Source organism: Leopardus geoffroyi, chromosome C3 (assembly GCF_018350155.1).
Source record: "Leopardus geoffroyi isolate Oge1 chromosome C3, O.geoffroyi_Oge1_pat1.0, whole genome shotgun sequence".
In the NCBI taxonomy this organism is placed as follows: Eukaryota; Metazoa; Chordata; class Mammalia; order Carnivora; family Felidae; genus Leopardus; species Leopardus geoffroyi.
This window is the reverse complement of record NC_059338.1, coordinates 56,160,573-56,177,106: the sequence shown is the minus strand read 5'-3', so window position 1 is coordinate 56,177,106 and position 16,534 is coordinate 56,160,573. Positions and strand designations below refer to the sequence as shown.

General features: G+C 41.4%; 1 protein-coding gene across 1 annotated transcript in view; it reads left to right on the top strand.

The window, feature by feature from the left end:
- MROH9 (maestro heat like repeat family member 9) overlaps positions 1-16,534 on the top strand; it is an 88,983-nt gene that overhangs the window by 55,161 nt on the left and 17,288 nt on the right. The window contains exons 10-15 of the mRNA XM_045452957.1: positions 1,045-1,194; positions 4,724-4,878; positions 7,459-7,624; positions 8,783-8,925; positions 9,921-10,058; positions 11,837-11,957. Coding sequence (XP_045308913.1) covers positions 1,045-1,194; positions 4,724-4,878; positions 7,459-7,624; positions 8,783-8,925; positions 9,921-10,058; positions 11,837-11,957 — 873 coding nt within the window. The remainder of the gene's footprint in view (positions 1-1,044; positions 1,195-4,723; positions 4,879-7,458; positions 7,625-8,782; positions 8,926-9,920; positions 10,059-11,836; positions 11,958-16,534) is intronic.

Below are 16,534 nucleotides of genomic sequence, written 5' to 3'. Positions count from 1 at the left end.
TCAAGGCTAGCTCATCTCTGGAAGTGGGAGAGTCTTTTGGTTCCTGCTAAAAAGTACATACGTGAAGCAGTGTCTTCTCCTCCCATGGCCGAGGGGATAGAATCGTGTGAAGCTGAGATGTGGAAGTGATACACCTTACATAACATAGTCAAAAATACTGCATAGATGTCTTAAATATGCACCTTAAATTTGAATTTGAATTACTGAGTCATTTCACCAAAGAGACACAGATGATAGTGCATTTTTCCAGAATCAAACATTTATTCTCACCCACCCCACACCTCAAAAATCACGAGCCTGGTTGACTATGAAGTTATCCATTTACATGAAGAAACCAAGCATCTAAAATTTATTAGAGGGGCGTCTGGGTGGCTCAGTTGGTTGAGTGACCGACTTCGGCTCAGGTCATGATCTCACGGTGCATGGGTTCGAGCCCCGCATCGGGCTGTGTGCTGACAGCTCAGAGCCTGGATCCTGCTTCGGATTCTGTGTCTCCCCCTCTCTCTGCTCCTCCCCTGCTCATGCTCTGTCTGTCTGTCTCTCTCTTTCTCAATAATAAATAAACATTAAAAAAATTAGAATTTACTAGAAAGTTCTTCTACTTCCTTCCATCCTCCATCCAGTGCCCTGGACTCGGGACCCTGAGTGCCATGATTAGGCTAATGAGTGGATGGGCAGCCTCCTCTGAGCCTCTTGCAAGCGGTTCATAGTTTTTCATTTCTTCCTGGCCTGGCCCCACAGCTGACTTATCCAGATGAAAATATTTGAGCCGCTTTAAAAATCAGAAGAAAAAGAAAATAAATGCAATTCCACTTGAATTCTAGTCATCTCAATATCACCACACTTGTGAAATATGACTTTTAACATTTTTGAGTGAAGGAAGAGGGCTAGAACTGCAAAAATGCCTAAAGCCCCCCCCCCCCCCCCCCCCCCCCCCCGCCAAAACCATGTAGTGGTACCTGGCCCCTGGGCCTGGATCTTCAGCGGTCTTTCTTATGTTGTTGTTGGTCAGCCCTGAGGTCATGGCTCTCCTTTTGGTTTCAGAGTGTAGGACAAACTTTAATGCCGTCCTTGCTGACTGACTTTGTGTGGAGTCTCCTGATGACACTGTCTTCACCTAATTGTGTAACTGCATTCAAGGCGTCAACCATACTGAAACTGACTCTGGAGTATCATGCCCATAAGGTCACCATGGTAAGACACTTGACAATGAGTAGGGGGCACGGAGTTTATTCTCTAACTTTATTCTCTCGTTGCCTTTGTTATACGCTACTTCTTTTCCTATGTATTTCTTGTTATTGTTCAACATGTCGCTTTGATCAAATGAGGGTTTTTTGTGTGTGAAATATTTCAAGCATACGGAAAGTGTGGAAAACAATGGCATGAATGTTTACTTGCCAATCATACCAAATAATAACATTTTGCCACATTTGCGTCAGTTTTTTTAAAGAAATACATTAATAACTGTAGAATAATGCAGATATAATTGAAATCTCCTGCGTAGCCACTAAGGAAAGTTTTCAGGGACCCTTAGCTTGCTGCAGGGCTGGCTATATGATTTGTGGGGCCAAGTGCAAATAAACGTGGGGCTTCCTGTTCAAAACATGTGCTATTATTTAAAGTGCCATTAAATATACAATCATATGTCACTAAATTCTACTCCTGTAACCAATATTACACTATATGTTAACTAACTAGAATTTAAATGAAAACCTAAAATATATACACAGTCCTATGAAGTTTTTCCCCCCTTTCCTCCATGGTCTCTCTCTTTCTCTCAATTTGTCATAGCATTTTTATTTTCTACTTAATGTCTTTAAGTTAAAAAAAAAAAAAACCTAAAATTTTAAAGTAGCACAAATTTTACCAGCCATTTTTACATCGTGCCATGCCATTTACAGGTGAAAACACAGAAGTGTTTAACTCAAGAAAATAATGCAAGTGACAGCTCATACACGAATATGTTTTCATTCGCACCAAAAGAGTGGAAGCAATACACAAAACTAACTCGATTGTTTGTATTTCATTTCTGACATTCACACTTTCTATTAACGCCTTCTACCTTCAGCTTATTGATGAGTCATCATTTTCCATTTAAGTGGTTGAGGCTTCAATGAATGCTTATCTTATACGCGCTGTGATTTCCCACTGACTGCTACACATCTCGGGTCCACTGGAAGTCTGTGCACTTAGACTGTGCACGTTGCATGTGAACGGGACTGCACACGGGAGCCACAGCCACCAACTTCCCGGCTCACGTGCATGCTCTATGGTCCCATAGACTTCACTTCGAAAACACAAGCTCAAAAATAAAATTATTTCAATATTCGAGATGGCGACAGCAAAGCTCTGAACCTTCTAAGTGCGGAACCCTGTCAAATGCATAGGGCACATGCTCATGAAACCAGCCCTGATCGATGGTGACATGAGGGCTGAACTCTCAGTTTCTGGTGCTGACACATGGTGTTATTCGACTGAAAATAAACTGAGAGGGGAGCCTGGGTGGCTCAGTCCGTTGAGCATCCAGCTTCGGCTCAGGTCATGACCTCACGGCTCATGGGTTCAAACCCCATGTCAGGCTCTGTGCTGACAGAGCTTTGGCTTCTGTCTCCCTCTCACTCTGCCCTTCCCCCACGGGCGCTCGGTCTCTCCAAAATGAATCAATGTTTGAAAATGTTTGAAAAAAAAGAAAAAAGAAAATAAACTGAGAGCTCATACTCAAATTCAGCGAGCAGGAAAGGGGAAGTAAAGCTTTCTATAGAACTCCCAACATGGCTACATCCAGGAGCATTCCAGAAGGCAAGTAGGACCGAGGGGAAAGCTGGAGGGTGACAGTCCTTTCCTTGATAAATTAAGCTCTTCTCTCATGCGGTGAGAAAGAGAGGGTAGATAAAGCCATACCAAGGCCCTGGAGGGGAAGAGGAGCCCAACAGAAAACTAGACGTGTAAAACTAGCCTCCGCCGCAGTAAAATCATTAAACAGAGAGAAAGCAACTGAACAGAAATGGGGTTCAGCAATTCATCGCTCCACCCAAGCTCCCACAAACAATTCAAGTACTGAGTACAGTGGATTGTCATCTTAAACAGGGCTAGGTTCTAAAATCAGTTATAATGGGAAATTGTGCATAGTTAAAATTATCCCTGTAAACTCCACTGCACATGGAGTCTGCGGGTTTCCAGTCTCTAAACAACCGTAACACAGCAAGTCTTTTCTTGAGAATGAAAGCAGATCATTACAGCACACTTGAGCATACAGTGACATAGCTGGCTTGTCTTAGGGGGCGCGCTGCCTGGAAAGCAACGGGATGAGGAGAAAAGGGGATGAGAGCGCCTGCGCTCTCTCGCCGTCTCTCAAAAATAAATAAATGTTTTTAAAAATGTCTATGGAGAAGAGTAATGTTTAATTGTCTCCCACTTCGTGCTCCCCTTGGAGCATATATGGCGGAAGGAATATCCTGCACTCTTAACACTTCGCTTATTTTTTTTTTCTTTTGTTTGGAGTAGAGGGCTGTGCACAGATAACTAACTGAATTGTACATGAGGCAATCGCAATGGGATGTAAATTTACGTCAACCAACATCTCAGCTTATGATCTCTGAGGAGTATTTCCAAATAAAAAATGCAGGCATCCAGGAAGATGAAAATTGATGTTGAATCTACAACCATTAGCTTGAGACAAATTTCAGGTCTAACTAGAAATCTCCTTGTTTAGGAATGCATAAAAAGGGGAAAACATTGAACACACATAGGACTTATGAATAAAATTTGCAAGCTTATGACTCAGTGTTCACCATTCTGGGCCATTCTTCCAAACACAGTTTCCCCATTCCATATGCACATTCAAGTCTTCTTTAATTGCCAGAAAGTTTTTAAAGTATACAGTTCCATTGTTTTTCTGTTCCATTATTTTGACTTCCTTCCTTTTTTTCCATTTTTTTTAATGTTTATTCATTTTTTGAGAGAGAGAGAGACAGAGCATGAGTGGGGAAGGAGCAGAGAGAGAGAGAGAGAGGGAGACACAGAATCTGAAGCAGGCTCCAGGCTCTGAGCTGTCAGCCCACAGTCCAAGGCGGGGCTTGAACTCATGAGCCATGAGATCATGACCTGGCTGAAGTCGGACGCCCAACCAACTGAGCCACCCAGGCGCCCCTATTTTGACTTCCTTCTTAAAGGACTTGAATTATACACATGTTTTCTACACTGAGCCTACGTGTTTTATATAATGAAGCCTACCTTCCCCAAATAAACTTTTTAATGGGTATTTTGGGGTACCTGGGTGGTTCAGTCGGTTGAGCGTCCGACTCCGTCTCAGGTCATGATCTCGTGGTTTGTGAGTTCGAGCCCAGCTTCGGGCTCTGTGCTGACAGCTCAGAGCCTGGAGCCTGCCTTGGATTCTGTGTCTCCCCCTCTCTCTGCCCTTCCCCCGCTCATGCTCTGTCTCTCAAAAATAAACATTAAAAAATTTTAGTAAATAAATTAAAATTAAAAAAAAACAGGTATTTTTCCACTATAGTAAATAGACAGGCTTCTTCTCATCCAAATAAGTATTTTACATTGTGTAGTCACACACGTGAATATGCTTTCCTCTAGTGCGTATTTGTGTATAAATTGCTGCCGTGGCCATTCTGAAAAGGACCGAATTCTTACATCCAAGAAATGCCTTGGTTGACAGGTTGCCATGGAACAAGAGGCACTTGTTTGACCCTTGAAATTACTTTTCCAGGTGTCTAAGATTGTGGATGCTATTTATAAGAAACTGCGTGAAAACTCTTCTCATGTGATGAGGCAAGCTATGCTGCGGGTCACTACCTTGTTGACACGCACTTCACCAAAGAAGGTCATCTTTCAGCTTATGGATTATCCAGTTCCAGCGGACGAGTAAGGCCCCCTCACCCCTTCCTACAGTGCTTTGTTCCCAGTCTCCAGAATCAGACAGAGCTAGACTTGGGCTTCTTTTTTTTCTCAAAGAGGGTATCTATGTTTGTAACAGACGGGACGATCATAAAGCTTAAATAAGGTCATACGTGTTATTCACATTGTTGTACGATATCTACACAATACTATAGACCACTGACAAATGATCATCGTCACTATTTTTTATCTGAGGCTTTAAATTGTGTTCTGCTGCATATACCACGGGAACAAATCACTCCTCAGAGTGATGATGGACGTTTTCCCCATAAGTAATAAAACTTATAGTGCTTTTTTTCTCACTTAGGAAGAGCAGATGGAAGGCATCTCCACCTGCCAATAAAATAATGAAACATTAAAAATTCCCAGATATAATGGAGAGTCCCCTGTTACTTACATGTTTATCTGAAATTCATGATCCAGGATCACAGAAAATATTAAGGGGAAAAGAATACCAGTGTGAGCCTATGGGACAGTATGAGCCTAACACACATTAGATGAGCAGAGTAAAGGACATCACTCCATTTCCATCATTTGTACCTTGAGAAGGAAGGTAATACTTCTCTACTATTAGTGTAAAAGGCAGGAAGTCACATTACGAAAAAGATGCAGGCTTTGGAAACGAATCTGAATTCCTTCCCAGCCACACAAGTTTCTAAATTCCGTGATCAGATTTCCCTGTCTGTGAAATGAGGAAAATTCTTTTTTATCTGTAAATCAATTATTGTGGGTTAAATGAGTTAACATCTGTAAAAGGACATCAAAATTCACAAAATGCCAAACCAATTATATGACTGACTTTCTTTTTCCAACTGAAAGCTTGTATTTATTTAGCAGGTTTAAACTCACAAAGTATTTTACTACCTAGAAAATTCCTGGAAATTAAAAATCTTCATAAGACTCAGCGTTTTCTCATTCAGGAACTAAGCACCCCATTGTATGTAAAATATTACCAGCCTTCGAGCATTTTGTTGAAAATGGGTACAAGTTGCCAATGAACCCAGTACAAACAATATGAAATGAGGGAGTACAGAAAGCAAGCATAGAGTTAAGTGAACTTCATTAAAATAGTCACCAGCAGGGGCGCCTGGGTAGCTCAGTCTGTTAAGCATCTGACTTTGGCTCCAGTCACAGTCTCAAGGTTTGTGAGTTCGAGCCCTGCGTCGGGCTCTGTGCTGACAGCTCAGAGGCTGGAGCCTGCTTTGGATTCTGTGTCTCCCTCTCTCTCTGCTCCTCCCCGACTTGTGCGCTCTCTCTCTCAAAAATAAACCTTAAGACATTTTTTTTAAATAGTCATGAGCAGATCTTGTGTATCTAGGTGAGGGCTGAGGCAGAAAAGAGTGGGATTTAGAGTTGAGCTACATCAGACAAACAGAAGAAATGTCTGATCGGTTAGAAGGTATGATCTGAGAGGTAAGGGAATGAGACAGACCATGCGAAACTGATGTCCATGTGGGTCTAAGCTTGGTTGTAAGCTGAGCCCCAAAGGGAGGAACAGTTGAGTAACGGATTCTAAAGAGCTGGTATGTCTGTTCCAGGGGACCAGGCCCCCTATTAGGAACCTAAACTCAGAGAGACTGAGCAGTAGGATCCAGAACCCCGCATGGATTGACAAGGTATCAGGAATGTACCCACACAGAGATGTGTAGCAGTTTTTAAGATGAGCACTAGTAAAAATAATCTTGAAAAGTGGCTAGGTGTGCAGAGGGAGGGAGGGGACTGGAGGTAGAGAAGCCAGGGTGCTAGTGACACCTGTGCCACTAGAATGTGTGTGACCTTTCACTAAAGGGCCCACCCCCCTGAGCTCAATTTTTTAAATCTAATTTTCTAATATTTAAATTTATATAGTTAATCTTTTACTTAGTATTTCTACCTCTTTGGGTTTTTTTTTAAGTTGATATATTTATTTATATGTTAATTTGTATTTCCATACCAGTTTTTTAAATATTCTGTTATTCCTGGACAAACAAGGTCACAAGATGGGAGGACCAGAGTACGGAGTGGGGAAAGCTGATCAGTTCTTGATACTGAGCTGGACAGATATTTAAATATGGTAGAAAATCACGGCGCCTGGGTGGCTCAGTCAGTTAAGCGGCCGACTTCGGCTCAGGTCATGATCTCGCGGTCCTTGAGTTCGAGCCCCGCGTCGGGCTCTGTGCTGACAGCTCAGAGCCTGGAGCCTGTTTCGGATTCTGTGTCTCCCTCTCTCTGACCCTCCCCCGCTCATGCTCCATCTCTGTCTCTCAAAAATGAATAAACATTTTTAAAAAATTAAATGTGGTAGGAAATCAACTTGCAGACTTGCAGACTGTATTTTCCATAAGATCTCACGGACACTCTTCCTCTGTTTTCAAGGACAAGAGACTTAATGAGATCATTTGGAAATGAGCATACCAGTTTGGTTTAGACTTGTCTGTGATCTCTTTGGTATATAAACATGTAAAAGAAAAAAAAAAGACTTCGATTCATGACACTGTATTAAGCAGGAAATGAACAACCTGATTCTCATCGTGATGGTTGGGCGGGGGGTGGGGGCTGTGTTTGCAGCACTTTGATACTGATGTGGCACGCGGCAGGTTCTGAGTCAAGCGTGGCCCCTCATGTGCTGAAAACAATCTTATTGATACTGAAAGGAAAGCCTGGGGAAGTGCATGCTAGTCTCCCGGAAAGAAGACGTTTCTCTCTCGATACTACTAATATGATGCCTGTAGCGGTAAGTAATACTTAAGTATTAAGTACTAAGTGCTTCCTTGTCCTGGTGTTGTTTTTCTGATCATGAAAATCCCCATCTTCCCACGGACTCGGTCATACTTCTGGACACTGTCCTCTCCTTCATTCATTCATTCATTCACTCATCCAACACATATTTATTGAGCGCCTACTGTATGCCACACCTCAACCAGGAAGCATACATTCCGGTAAAAGACACAGACAATGAACAAAAAACTGTGTTATGTATCAGATGATATAGAGCTGAGAAAAGACATAAAGTGATGTGAGTAAAAGAAAGTGACAGGGAGTTTAGGAAGGCTGGTCAGGGGAGGGGCCTCTGCTGAGGTGACATCCAGTCAGAGAGTGAAGGAGTGATCCTTGCAAATACCTGGGCAAGAGCGAAGAATATCTAGACAGAAAGACAAAAGCCCTGTAGATGGGAGCTTGCCTAGTAAGTGAGTGACTCCAAGGAAACTGAAAGGAGAGAATGGAGCAAGGGCGGAAGTTTGCAGATGGTCTCAGAGACTAGCCACCGGCTAGACCGGATAGACTTTGATACGCATGTGAAGCCCTGATGTCATTTGCGCCCACCATTTTGTATCTCCCAAGGACTAAACTCACCACTCCTGGGAGTAAATTCTAGTCTTACAGAGACATAATGGGAAACAAAATGGGTAGCACTCCACAAATGTGAGGTGGTGGGATGTGTTTCTCTGATGTGGCAGGTGGGTGTTGCAGTGGTTCGTGGGCCCAATGACTGTTAGTGATCTGACCTGTCTCCTCTTAACCATCTCACTGGCCTGGATTGTTGAAGCACAGGAAGGACCTGGGTTATTGGTAGGACCATCCTTCATGGCCACATATGAAGGGGACACTGGGAAGTATACTGTCCTTGGGAACCAGCTTGCTTCCTCCAGTTTGGCACCTAGGGGGTTGTTGATAGTACTTTGAGAGTTCATTGCCATAGAATACTGGGCATAGTTCCATTCAAAATGGACTCCATAGCTGTTAGGGAATGAATGAATATGCATGCACACTCCAGGCTGCCTTCAGGGGGTTGCAGGAGGGATTGCGGTGTTCCTCCCTTCCCCCTCACTAAGGCTGACTGGGTTTAGAGGCAGATGGCTACGTTCTTGACTTCTTTTTCCTTCCCTTGTAGGCATCCCAGGCCCTGTGCACATTGCTGCCTGTTGGTTCGTACAAGAAAGCAGTGGCCCAGTTTTTCCCCCAGCTCCTGATGGCCCTCATGCTCCAAGTCTTCTACATCAGTGAACTGAGACTGGTGACAGAGGACAGGCCGTTGTGAGATTGCAGTGGTTATTTCAGAGTCAATAAGAAATAAGCTCCCAGCTGTCAACTATTTCTAGTCCCTCGGGTTCATGTGGAACTCCTTATAATCCTACGCAATGCATTCATTTATTACAGTTTTCTTTGTGAAACTACCCCGAGTACCTAGAAGTGAGCTAGCACCCTCCCTGAGTGTATGTGGCGTGTATAAAGAAGCACCCCCACTTTCTGCCACAGGCGGAGCGGGTTGGGGGGCACCAAGGGGAGAGAGAGCAGGTAGGAGCTTTAGAGCCAAATCCAGGCCCATGCTAGCTCTGCCATTTACTCCCTGAAAGTGATTTCTCGGGGTAATTGTACGTGTGAGATTAAAATAACGCGTGCAAATGTGCTTTATGAACTGTGAAGTTTTATGATTGGTGATGTGATGTGTGGGCTTAAGAGGGTACACATTCTGTCCATGTAAGATTCAGCTGTTCCCTTTCACCCAAGGCGGTACAGTTAGCTTTGCCCCAGGGAAATCTGGACCCACTGCCTGCTATTTGCCCACATCAGGGGTGGACTTCCAAGCCAGGCAAAACTGCGAAGCACAATGCATCCCATTAAGATATTTAACCCATTCCCTGTCTTTCAAGCAGACATGCACCAAATCATCCCACACAGATGAGAATGTATCTATTTATTTAAAGCATCTGAAGAAGAAACCCTGCGGACACTTCAGCAAATTATCACATCATTTAATATTTTGTGCTAATAACCTGTTAAGCTAACAAATGACTAAGCTGCTCCATGATTAATCCCAGATTTTACATGCCACCATTTCAATTGAACCCTCAATCCCATGTATTGTTAATCAGGAAAGACGGAGAGCACTGAAAGTTGGTTTCCTTTGAAACATCCCCTTTCCCCAAACCAGCATCCTGCCCCAGACAGAATGAAAAGGCAGGTCACATGAACTTCACTATGTGAAGGCCACTGTCAAGTGGTGACTCGGCTCTTCTTTGGGGCCTTAGCTATGCCCGGGATGCCCTGAGAGTTCTGCTGAATTGTTCTGGACTGCAGCAGGTGGATATTGCTCTAAAGAAAAAGAATTGCTGGAACCAGTTTTGCGAAGAGCTGTTTCACCATCAGGGGGTCTACCTTATTGCCAAGTAAGAACAGGGGCTCTGCACAGGGTTCTCTGTCTCTATCTCATCTTTCTGTCTCTGTCTCCATCTTTCTTCAGTGAAGCCACGTGTGAACGCCATCAATATCCACTCCGACTTCCCAGTCTCCTAAATTGCCCTGAATTGCCATTTGATTTCTAATTCTTCCCTTATTTTGAGGAGTTTATTACTTATTGGGATAGTTTTCCCTTTCCTTGTCCTCCTACTTGATGATAAAGATACCTAGTCATCCTCCCTCCAAAGAGCAGGTTTCTCTTTCAGATATGGAGAACGAGGTAAATTTACTTTTTCTTTCCTCTACTGTTAGCTGATTCCCGCTCTGCAGGCATCAGACAGTTATGGACGTGCTCCCACTTTAAAGAGGTTCAATAGAGGGGCGCCTGGGTGGCTCAGTCGGCTAAGTGTCCGACTTCGGCTCAGGTCATGATCTCGCGGTCCGTGAGTTCAAGCCCCACAATGGGCTCTGGGCTGACCGCTCAGAGCCTGGAGCCTGCTTCAGATTCTGTGTCTCCCTCTCTCTCTGCCCCTCCCCTGTTCATGCTCTGTCTCTCTCTGTCTCAAAAATAAATAAACATTAAAAAAAATTAAAAAAAATACTTAAAGAGGTTCAATAGAAATCTGTTCTCAATGAGACAAATTTGGAAAAGCAGGAAAGAGAAGTTTGATTTTTCTTGTACCAGAGGTTTTTTTTTTCCTTCTTTTTAGCTTCTTAGTGAATAGCACATTTCTGATTATAGGGATCAGATTTTCTGATCAAAAATCAAGATACATGGACTTGACCACATAATAGACCATTTGAAGTTGTAACAACTCAGAAAGTACAGGCTCTATGGTCTCTGGGCTTTTGCTGCATTTCACATGGCAAATTATTTGCACATAGATTTCAGGAACACGTCTTATTTTATAAAAGTATGATACATCTGCACCCCACAAGTGGCCACTAGTTAAGAACCACAATACCCTTAGTACTTTTGGATCTTCTTACTCAAAGTGTGGTCCACAGACCAGCAGCTACAGCAGCACCTGCAAGTTACAAATAGAAAGCAGAATGGGATCTCATAGGGCCCACTCCAGACCCAATGAACCAGAATCTGCTTTTTAGCAAGATCCCTGGGTAATTTGCATGCACGTTAAAGTTTGAGAAGCCCTGGTTTAGAATGCCAACCCAGAGTCTTCAAATGAAACCTGTCACGTCAACTTTCCCAGGCCTGCCACCACCCATCTGATCCAGACCGGTGTGTCAGGACAACCGTAAGCCTGGTCACTGTCCAGAATGGCTTAGTGAATCGGGACTTACCACCTCTCCTCCCGAGTAACACACGATAGTCCCAAACTCTCTTCTTCATTGTATCGTTCCAAGGAAGGACTTGGTCTAAAACCATGATGGTGACCTCTGCAGCCATCTTGGATTGCTAGGGTATTTATTTTGCGCTATTTGTTTTCTTTTGGTCAGGCAGGAAGGAGCTTGCGGTATTATAGGGCATTCTGTTACGTGGCACAGGAGGGGAAAGATAGGAAAAGGAGTGATGTTAAGGAAAGAGACATTGTCAGCGATCCAGGTATATATAATTCCCTGGAGTCTGCATAGAATTCAGAATGGGGATGCAGTTTGCCTTGGACTAGGGATTAGAAAAGATCTTTATTTTTACCTGGGAGTACAAAATATGAAGATAACGCTTCTCTCCAGCATACCAGTAGCATTTGCTGATGCAGGAAGAGTTTTCATCGTCTTTGCTAATTCAGTGCCTTATTCTCTTTTACAGAACCCTCAGTGAATACAACTTTCCACAGTTTCCAGAGACTTTGCAGTATCTCTACAAGCTCTCAGTGGAAGGTCCTAGACGGTCAGAAGACAGTGTCATCACAGTAATATTCTTCACTGAAGTGAGTTTTATTAGGAGACTGAACAACCGGGTCCTCTTTCCTTACGCAAACTTAAGGCAACACTCCAACCTTTTATCTCCCTCTCTGAATATTGGTTCTTATCAAGGGTTAAGACAGTGACGGATAACTTTAGTCGTTTCCTAGAAGATGTGGATTTGCAAAGACTCAATTATTTTTGTAGTCGTATATCTCTGCATGCTTGTGAAAGTATATCAAGGGATAATTGAGTTTACTTAAAGATAGCAGGTAGCATCTGGGAAATGAATGATACTCCAGACTGGGGGAAAAAAAAGGAACGGTCCAAATGACTGAGTAAAATGAAGATATAGAGCTACATTAATTTGTGTATAAATATCTACCATAGATTGTAATACTATACTAGAGTCAAGCAAATTGAGGAAGTCCTTTGATTTCTAAAAGGCAGGTAGAAAGTTGTATAAGTTGAAATTATCTGAGTCAAATATAATTTTTCCATAGAGGTAATATATAATGAAGTACTGGTCTAAGGCACCATATTAAATATTCTCAAAATTTTGATGTAATTTCAAACATCATAGTCAGCGAAACAGTTAATAAACTATAAAAGATTATCTACTACCTACTTCTAAAACTTTTAGAAATATATATAAATCAGTTGTTTTTTTTTAATTTTTTTTTTCAACGTTTATTTATTTTTGGGACAGAGAGAGACAGAGCATGAACGGGGGAGGGGCAGAGAGAGAGGGAAACACAGAATCGGAAACAGGCTCCAGGCTCTGAGCCATCAGCCCAGAGCCTGATGCGGGGCTCGAACTCACGGACCGCGAGATCGTGACCTGGCTGAAGTCGGACGCTTAACCGACTGCGCCACCCAGGCGCCCCTACATAAATCAGTTTAACTGAACATTGCAGTACCAAATCACCAATGGTTTCAAACTTGCTTGATCCATTTGAATCTCTCATTATTTTTATCATACGATTCATTATTTTCATTGTATTGTCCTTTAAGTATATACAAACATTAAATAGACCTAAATAGGACATACATAATTGCTCCTATAAAATGATACATTCAAAAGAAATTTACAAATGACCTAAGATTTATTTATATTTATAGACATAAGCGTTATTACTGTGACAGACGATAGCGAACCCTGATTGCCTGTCTAATCATGAATATAGTGCTTACTGCTATTGGGGATTGGCAGGCCTGTCCTTCCAGGAGCTGAGTAATGACCACATTCTTCTACTGCTTTCTCTAATTGAAGCTTCTGGGCAATCCTCAACTGTCCAGTTGACTGTGAGGTGACGTGGCCTTTAGCTGTTCTGAGCGCACAATCTATGTATTTTACCTTAGTTTAGTCTTGTCAGCCAGCAATATTTAACATGGTACTATTGATGCTTATGACATTTATTTATATATGTTATTTCTAATTTTCTACTGATCTAAGTAACCATAGAGTTAACATGTTTGTGCCTAAATCTTCTTTCTTTTAGTATTTTAGCTTACTTCCTTCTAATAGATTCCAAGTATTTGAAATGATAACAGAAGAGTGTAAGCATTCTCAAGGCCAAGGATTGTTATTGCTAGACTGATTTCTGGAAGACTCCCATGCAGTTTGTGGGTGCTCCCACTGCACTCTTGCCATTATTGATGAGTTTTCCAATTTCAGAGGAGGATGTGATTTGACTTGTCCTTAATTTTTAAATGTTTCGAGAGGTTGAACATTTTAAAACTATCGTCATTCAGAAATTAAATTTCCATAATCTGAACAATCCGATCTCTCCTTTGCCCGTTTGCCTACAAAAGTCTTAGTGTTTTTCTCAATGAATTGTGTGATCCTCTGTCGCTGTGTCTCTCCCTCTCTCTCACACAACACACACACACAGAAATTTGTGAAGGATATTAAGTATGTTATACATTTAATTATAATGCCTGTTGACAATCGGGGCCCAGTTTGTTGTTTGCCTTTTAATTTTGTTTATGAAACGTGATTTTTTTTTTTTAAATTAAGCATTAAAAATCTGTGGCTGAAGAATTGACAAATATTCGTTTATAATCTATTCACATTTATATAAATTTTTACATGTAATGTCGTTTCCCATGAAGTTTATATGGTATACCATGAAGTAGGATATAACTTTAGTTTTCAGTGAATAATTAACTTCTGATTCCAGCATCATTTAATTAATAAGCCTTAAATTCACTACTCACTGGTGATACTACCTTCATGAAAGCTATTATTAATTTCATGTACATAAACACATACACACAACACACACCCATAGTAGGGTCTACCCCGGATTACACTGTTAGGTTCCATTTATATTTTCACTCCTGTGGAAATATCACAATGGAATTATGGCAGTTTGCAATAAACTTAAAAAAATTTTTTTTTGTTTGTTTATTTTTGAGAGAGAGGGAGAGACAGAGCATGAGTGGGGAAGGGGCAGAGAGAGGGGGAGACACAGAATCTGAAGCAGGATCCAGGCTCTGAGCTGTCAGCACAGAGCCTGACGTGGGGCTTGAACCCACGAACCATGAGATCACGACCTGAACCAAAGTCAGACATTTAACCAGTCCTGAGCCACGCAGGGGCCCCTGCAGTAAACTTTAATATCTTGCAAAACGACTTTCCCTACACTCTCTTCAAAATGTCTTTAATCCTTCCTATGTATTTGCCCTTCTGGTTACATTTTAAAATAATTTTGTCAGGTTTAAAGGAAAAACACTTTCACTGAAACTATGCAGTTGAATTAAAGCTATGTGCTTCTTAGGAATCTTTACAATATTTCCACTTCTCTTTTTTTATTCAATATTTTGCTATTTTCATATAAATCTTACATATTAATTTTGGAATTCTTAAGTACTTTGTATTATTCTAAGCTGTTAGTGTAAATGTGGCTTCTTTGTTTTGGTTCTCAAATTTATCTTTATTAAGTATCACTTTGGGTACAGGTTTTCGGGTTTGTTTTGTGTTTTGAGATAGCTACCACCCAATATTACAGTAGGTTCAGGTGTACAACATAGCGATTCTACGACTCTACGCGTTATGCTATGATCACCACATGTGTAGCTTTCACCGCGCAACGCTATTACAATACCACTGACTGTATTCCCAGTGCTGTATCTTTTATTCCCGTGATTTATGCATTCCATAACTGGAAGCCTGTATCTCCCACTCTCTTCCACCATTTTGCCCGTCCCTCTCCCCCTCCCTCTTCTTTTTGGCAAACATCAGTTTGTTCTCTGTATTTATGAACCTGATTCTGCTTCTTATTTGTTTATTTGTTTGTTCTGTTTTTTAGGTTCCACATATGAGTGAAACCGTGTGGTATTTGTCTTTCTCTGTCTGAATTATTTCAGTCAGTGTGATACTCTCTAGGTCCGTCCGTGTTGTTGCAAATGCAACATCTCACCTTTTTAATGGCTGGATAATATTCCGCCGTGTGTGTGCCACATCTTTACCCATTCATCTATGGATGGACACTTGGGCTGCTTCCATATCTTGGCTAATGTAAATAATGCTGCAATAAACATAGGGGTGCATGTATCTTTTTGAATTCGTATTTTTGTTTTCTTTGGGAAAATACCCAATAGTGGAATTATTGGATCATATGGTATTTCTAGTTTTAATTTTTTGAGGAACCTCCATACTGTTTTCCCAAATGTGGCCTTTTTCATTCAATTTTCAAGCTCATTATTGCTGGGGATGTTCAGGAAAATTAGACTGTATTGTCTTAAATTCAGCTACTCTCCTGTGCCCTAACAGTAATTCTAATAATATTTTTGTTAATTCCCTTGGATTTTCTAGGTACATGATCCTGATGTATGAAGAATAAGGATACCATATTGTTACTTGTGTTCAAATTACTTTCCTGAATCATGTGTTTTTGCCTTGGCCTTTAAAGTTCCATTTTGTGAATTATCTGACCTCTCCCTTGCCCATTTACCCATTCCGATCTTGGTGTTTTTCCCAGTGAATGGTATGATTCTCTCTCTGTCTCTGTGTCTCTCCCTCAAATACACACATTTGTGAAGGATATAAAGTGATCTATGAACATGTACTTTGACAATAAATACATCCTTAGTGAAATATATTCTAAGGACAAAAAAAATTCTGTAAAGAAATATTCACTTTTATCCAGGAGGTTTATAGATACTGTATGTTGATGCTATAATTTTAAGACTATGGTATAAATTTTACAGCAGAAAGCAAGTAAGCAAATATATTAATACTGTTGGCACCAAGTTTTTCCAGGTGAGAGAAAGATGAGGCAAACATAAAGCCGTAAAAAGCTAATATAAAACTCTGTTTTATTAGATTTGAACTGAATATATCAACATTGTCCAAATGATCTCCTGACTAAAAAAAAAAGAATACATCAAGGTTCAGCATTGAGCTCTCTAATCTCAGGGCAGAGCCTGCTTCTAACCCTTTTCCTCCTTTTCCTCCTGTCCGCCCCCCCCCCCCCAACTTGTGCTCTCCCTCTCTCTCAAAAATAAATAAACATTAAGAAAGAAAGAAAGAAAGAAAGAAAGAAAGAAAGAAAGAAAGAAAGAAAGAAAGAAAGAAAGAAAGAAAGAGGGGCGCCTG